Source organism: Lampris incognitus, chromosome 13 (assembly GCF_029633865.1).
Source record: "Lampris incognitus isolate fLamInc1 chromosome 13, fLamInc1.hap2, whole genome shotgun sequence".
Classification (NCBI taxonomy): Eukaryota; Metazoa; Chordata; class Actinopteri; order Lampriformes; family Lampridae; genus Lampris; species Lampris incognitus.
Genome location: NC_079223.1, coordinates 54,192,767 through 54,199,702, shown reverse-complemented (window position 1 = coordinate 54,199,702; position 6,936 = coordinate 54,192,767). Strand labels below are relative to the sequence as shown.

General features: G+C 43.0%; 1 protein-coding gene across 2 annotated transcripts in view; it reads left to right on the top strand.

The window, feature by feature from the left end:
- Nucleotides 1–4,438: 4,438 nt before the first annotated feature.
- LOC130123153 (histone-lysine N-methyltransferase PR-Set7-like) overlaps nucleotides 4,439–6,936 on the top strand; it is a 3,047-nt gene continuing 549 nt past the window's right edge. Inside the window, exons 1-6 of one of the 2 annotated variants that reach the window (XM_056292282.1) lie at nucleotides 4,439–4,587; nucleotides 5,238–5,457; nucleotides 5,567–5,895; nucleotides 6,033–6,236; nucleotides 6,335–6,636; nucleotides 6,753–6,936. The exon at nucleotides 6,753–6,936 is cut by the window's right edge and continues 549 nt beyond it. In XM_056292282.1, the coding sequence (XP_056148257.1) occupies nucleotides 4,541–4,587; nucleotides 5,238–5,457; nucleotides 5,567–5,895; nucleotides 6,033–6,236; nucleotides 6,335–6,636; nucleotides 6,753–6,936 (1,286 nt within the window). In that variant the 5' untranslated portion in view covers nucleotides 4,439–4,540. Of the gene's footprint in view, nucleotides 4,588–5,164; nucleotides 5,458–5,566; nucleotides 5,896–6,032; nucleotides 6,237–6,334; nucleotides 6,637–6,752 lie in introns of those variants that run through there. The other variant, XM_056292283.1, reaches the window with a different exon arrangement.

The following is a 6,936-nucleotide window of genomic DNA, read 5'->3' as shown; positions in this document are numbered from 1 at the left end:
AACCAGGTCCAGCAGCTCCTCACCCACCATCTCATAGTGGTGGATCAGGTCCAGGCTTAGACGCTGCACACAGCCAGCACATAGGATCATTGTACAGAAAGTGTACATGTGGCCTAACATGCAAAGTAGCTGCACACTCAAACACAAGTTTGAGTCATCAGGTGTTCAGGAGGGCTTAGTAGCACTTGTTTCATGACTTGTCTCAAGACATCTACTCTTATCTCAAGTCAAGTTTCTCGTTTTGATATTTACTTTCCCATTTAGTGAAAATTCCTGATGACACGTCTTATAATCATGAAACAAGTACACTTCCTTGAAAACTAATATTGTCTGCCAGTGTGGTGAGAAAATTTTACCAGCAATATCTTGAAATAACCGTTACGAGAATTAAAATGAAGTACATTTATAAGCTCTTTATCATAAAACAATAACAAATATCAAAATATTCTTGTCTTACTATATAAATACTAAATACCATAGTGTGTTTTAGTGTAGAAAGTGTTACTAAAGTGTTCCTCTGACATTACTATAGAAATGCTGTACTACATGGCTATAGTGTTCACATATTATCGAGAAAACACTATAGCACTTTCTAGTTTCTATGGTTTTTCTATAGTCCATTTTAATATGTAGTACAGGCAAGACAGTTAAGTTTTTTCTTTTTCTGTCCCCCCCCCCTTTTTCTCCCCAATTGTACCCGTCCAATTACCCCACTCTTCCAAGCCATCCTGGTCGCTGCTCCACCCCCTCTGCCAATCCGAGGAGGGCTGCAGACTACCACATATCTCCTCCCATACATGTCGAGTCGCCAGCCACTTTTCACCTGACAGTGACGAGTTTCCCCAGGGGGACGTAGCGCGTGGGAGGATCATGCTATTCCCCCCAGTTCCCCCTCCCCCCTGAACAGGTGCTCCTGAACAGGCGCTAATGCAGCGACCAGGACACATACCCACACCCAGCTTCCCACCCGCAGACACTGCAATTGTGACTGTAGGGATACCCGACCAAGCCGGAGGTAAAACGAGGATTCGAACTGGCAAGCCCCATGTTGGTAGGCAACATAACAGACCCACTACCCAGACGCCCCCACAGTTAAGTTTTAAAAATATTGCCACTAAATAACCCGCTCACATCAGTAATAACTGATGCCCCCTGCGTGGACTCAGGTCGGCCTACTGACCCGCAGGCTGTGTCTGTACCGAGGCAGCATATCAGACAAAACAGGCTTGGTGCTCTGGGTGCTGTAAAGGGGGTAGTGGGCTGTCATGCAGTACTCTGTGAGGGGTATCTGGCAGTAGTATCCTTGCCAGTTGGCTTGTGTTGAACACTTGCAGAACACTGATTTTTTTTTTTTATAAATTTATTTCTGATTTTTCCCTTTTTTCTCCCAATTTAGTGGCCAATCGATCCCTATTTTAATTCAAACACCCACCCTCGTACTGCATGCGTTCGCCAACTGCATCTCTCCGAGGGCCGGCAGTCTGGAAGGAGAGCGCCTCCCCACTTTGGTGACAAGGCGACTCCAGGCCGAAGCACTGTTTTTTCCGACACACACAGAGACGCATTGACGTGACGAACACAAGCCGACTCCGCCCCCCTCCTCCCGAAGACAGCGTTGCCAATGATCGCTGCTTCGTCAAATCCGGCCATAGTCGGATCTGACGAGACCGGGGCGCGAACCCCAGTCCCCAGTGGGCAACTGCATCGACACAGAGCCGATGCTTAGACCGCTACACCACCACGGACCGACAGAACACTGATTTTGACGTGCAGATCTGGGCAGCTTGATGCAAAACCTGACAATGAACAACCACTCACCACCTCAACAAGACAGAAGATGGACACAGAGGGTAAACATCAGAAGGTATGGAAAGTGCATTTGTCAAAACAGCAGCACTTCACAGATTTTTCTCAACGAATAATTAGCTTATACATCTGGACCATGCAGTCAGATTACATAATACTAACTAGTCTCTTTACCACGACTAGAGACACTCTCCATAATACGCTGTTCACAGACACATTTCTATTTAACAGGAAACAGGACTGAAATGTGATGATGATGATGTGGTGATGCTTGTCTTGGACAGCTATTCTACCGATTCCACAATCAATACGACCGCACACGTGTTCCCATATAGTGTGATGTAGTTAGTAATACATCAGACTGTCTGTGTTAGCTTTGGTCCCCAGGATCCATTTCTACAAGGGTGGGAACTTCACTGCTGAGCTGACGGCACACCAGCAACAATGGCTGCTACACCTGGTTTGTAGTTCATCTCAAAGGACAGATCAGAAAAAAAAATCACAAATCTCACCTTTAAAATGTATTCTGTTATTGTCATACAGGACCTTTGTGACCCCATAACCACCGGCACTATCACCATGCTAACAAAGACATTTATACCCGGTGGAGTACACCCAGGCAGTGGTTAGCGCGGTTGCCTTACAGCAAGAAGGTGCTGGGCTTGAGCCCAGGGGTAGTGGAGTTTGCATGTTCTCCCTGTGTCTGCGTGGGTTTCCTCTGATTGCTCTGGTTTCCTCCCACAGTCCAAAGACATGTGCTAGCTCTGGTGAATCGGCCATACTACATTGCCCCTAGGTATGAATGTGTGTGTGTGTATCAGCCCCATGTGGTGGCCTGCTGCCCAATGACTGCCCAATGACCCTGAGAGCAGGATAAGCGGTCCAGATAATGGATGGATGGATGGAACTACACCCAGTACCACTGTACTTCAACAAACAGTGCTGTGCGACTGACTATACATGCAACTTGCCATGGCCAACATATATCACCACAGAAAGGAACATGAATATTAATATTGGTCAGACCTGAACAAGCAGTATGGTATTTATACAGGTTATTTTGTTGAATATCAACTCATAACGAACTCAACGAACTTATAAGCTACAGAAAAAAACTAATAATGTAACTAATACATTACAGGTAGCCCACAACAATTTCATAAACTTTTGAACCCATGCATCAGTAATGTAGAATCGATGATAGCTGCTTTTGTGGGTTATGATTACATTGGCAGTCTTAACAGTGAACAAAAAACCCTAAAGAAACTGATCATGTTGTCCCTGTTTCAGGCTGTTTTTTAGCAATTTAGCTCACCAGATTAATCCGAGCTAATTATTTTTTAACGCACTCATTTTATCAGATTAATCACATGAGTTAATGCATTAACTTTTACAGCCCTAATACTAACTGTAACTTATTTTTTCAGGCTTATCGAGGAGCTTCAGAAACGTCAAATGAATGTTGTGAACATTCCAGAAGAGGATTCTCCTATACTTCCTTGTGCAAGCCAAACCGTGGTGGATGCTGCGATCAGCCAAGAACAGACAGACAGTGATCAGACAACGGACAGTGATCAGACAAGCGATCAAGACCAGAGTTCAGACTCTAGCACCAAAGCAAATCCAAAGTAAGAACCTATTCATCTCTCTCTCTCTCTCTCTCTCTCTCTCTCTCTCTCTCTCTCTCTCAAGCCCACCCACCCACCCACACACACACAGAGACACCCACCTACCCACACCCACCCCCCACACACAAACAGACACACACCTATTGCTGCCATACCTTGCATATATCTGCCCATTGAATGTATATTCATGCCGCTTGTTCTCTTTCCTTGCATATTCTACAAATCTGTATATTTACTACAAAGGTTATTTGTATATCTATGGTCGAATAAGTGATGGAATGATAATGATTCTAACTGGTTGATTTTTTTCTGTCTTTTAGAGAAGCGACAGGCTGGAAAAACCCGACACGTGCTAACATGGCAAAGATGGGGTTGTACCAAAAGCATGATCTGGACCATCCCTTGCTGAAAGAATTCATGGACTACCTGAAAACTGAGCTCTCCTTTGAAAACTGCAAACAAGAGGTAATGTCATAATGTCATAACGTCCAGTAGTTTTTTGTCAGCCTGCTCACAAACCAAGCAACTTACACACAGCATTGATTTGTATGCAACTGAAAGAAGTTACATTGGGAAAGAGTGTTATGGAAAGACTACTGGACATATATAGACAAAAACTGAAAACTGAGTTTAATTAATGAAATAAATGAACTTTTAAACCATATTCTAAATGTTGTGGAATGGGTCTGTATATACTGTACATGTTGTTACAGAGATCCTTTTGGGGTAAGAATTCATTTGAAATTAACTTGTACCAAGGCTGGAGTGGGCCTTTAGTTTGACAGCACTTTTAATCCTGTTAATGTTCCTCTTTTATCTTCAGGTTGAAAACGTGGCAAGGATGCTCTACTTTTTTGATGCGAGCCAACCATCGTTGGAATTTGTTCGAGATAGGCTGAAGACGAACAACTATTTCCGCCTGCTAAAAGACGAACAACTATTTCCGCCTGCTAAAAGAAGCCGGACAGACACACCAAACAAGAAATAACTATGTCAAGGCTATGAAAAGATTTATTGATTATCACACAGTCAATACAAATCTTTATAAAACCAACCCAGAACTCCATCAACAAGCTAAGCTGTATGTGGAGTTTCTACAGAAAAAAATGAAAGAACTCGCCAAAGGAATTGGCATTGAAAGGGTTTCCATCAGGTGAGATTAATAGCTTCATTCTTATATCTTCATATAAATATCTTCCTCTTCATTTTTTTCTCGAAAGGTATTGGTAGTAAACGGGTTGCAATAAGGTGAGATAACATATGCTTAAAGGATATTTGCTGTACTTTACAACCTGGGCCCTGTTCTCATCTCCTGACATCTAAATGAGTGGTGACATTTTAAGTTTTTAAAATTGCTCCTGTCGGGAGTTATGGACCAGCCAAAATGACGTTCTTCCCAAACTAAGCTTATTTCAATGCAATGTCAATGGGAACACTTTGAAATTTCAAAATACAAAGTCAGACGGTGTTGCGTCACTCATTTTAACCCCATTAAAATGTGAAAAAAAAAACATTTAGCCCTGCACCTGACTTCATATTTTGACATTTCAAAGTGTTCCCATTGACATTGCATTGAAACAAGCTTTTTGTGGAAAAAAACTTTGCAATATTGGCTGGTCCATAACTCCCGACTGGAGCAATTTTAAAAATTAAAATGGTCACCATTTATTTAGATGTCAGGAGATGAGAACACAGGGCCCAGGTTGTAAAATACAGGAAATATCCTTTAAAAACAAAAATGAACAAAAAATGTATGTATGCAAACAATTTCAATAATATCTTTTGTGTTTTGTTTTTTGTTAGGTCCGGATATATACGTGATGGGTTAAGAACACCGGAGGACTGCTGGCGTGTCTTAGAGGTCGCTAAACCCGACTTCCTCGTGACAATTGGGAAAGTGATTGCTGCAAAAGGGTATACAGACGATCTCTCGCAGAGTGAATGCACAACTGTGCAAAGGTACCTAATCGCCCTGATCATACTGAAGCATCTGCAAAGGCCTGGGGTGGTTACAGGAATGACGGTGAGATGATTAATGATTATTAATGTAAAATAAACAAGAAATGTAATATTGTAAAATAAACTATATTTTCAGACACAACTCATGCAATCTCTCCTGGATCCATCCACAGGTCGGCGAATGGCATAAGCGGGTTAAGAAAGGCTCCGGTGGTACCGTGGTTCTCGTCAAGAAGCACAAGACGGCAGCCCAACAGCCAGCAGCCTTCGTCTTGGATCAAGAGCAAGAAGCCTGGTTTGAAGCCTACTACGAGTGTGTCAGAGAACACATGAAGCAAGGTTGCAGAGGAGATGGCCAGAAGGCACCTAAACGGCGAAAGATGGAACAGAGGGCAACTGATGGTGAGAAAGTGGTCGAAAATGCTGAGGAACCGTTCTTCCTGAATCTGGCTGGCTCGCGAATCGAGAATCCCTCCCTGCATCTCAGTCGGCTGCATACCAAGTAAGTCCTGTGTTAACTATTAAAAGCTAGATTCAAACAGACTTGGTTTTTTAAAAACATTTCTGAGGTGAGCCTTTTCCTCCCTTAATGTTTATAAAATGATCATAACATTGTTCCTTTTTTCTTGTCATTATTAGATACAAACTCCCAGATGTGAACAGCGATGAGGTTCGGAAAGTCTTCAAGACAGCAACAGTCTCTGAGTGTTTTGAAGCAGGGGACAAAAAACTCTCCAGCAACTACCTGAGTCATACTGTGGCAACTGCAGAGGGTCATTATCAGATTAAACAGATATCTGATTTGATCAAGGCCACAGAACTCATCAAGCGTCTTGGATCAAGGTAAGCACATCAGCATTGAATGACAACATGTTTCTTAGACAATGGACCCTGTCTGCATATCCGTATTGAAAATTGATGTAATATTCTCTTTTTTTCAGTGAAAGACCTTCTGACAGACCCTCCACGTCCAGCGAGGTACCCTCACCCTCTGAGGAACAGAGTGAAGACAGCAGTGGCTCAACAGCGACACTCAAACCATCGGCAAATAAAAAGATGACAGACCAGATTCTGTTTGATCGTTTCCAGACAGAATTCCCCGTGACAGTCGATGATCTTGCACCAACTCGAGAGAAACGCCTCAACTTCCTTTCTACTCTGAGTGTTGAAGAAGACAGAGAGAGCATGCTCTACAACCGTTGGGTGAAAAAGCAACGGAAACTCCGCCAAGACTACACCTTGGGTAAGGATATTATAAATTATCATAACCACATCATGATTACCAGACAATCTTTGACTGCATGTGATTGGGATGTAGGTATTAACTTGTGAACTTATTTTGTTATTTTTCATTTACAGAACACATGAGCCAACGCCATTGCCCCTCCAAGAAACGGATTGAGAGGTTTTTCCTGCAGCAGGGTTGGAAACATGCGCTGCCAAACATCGACCAGATCACCCAGTCGTGGAAACCAGCCGAAGATCCGCTGTCTTCTCCCAGAATCAGGCGTCTTGTCAGTAGCCAACGATGGAAGGGTTTGGA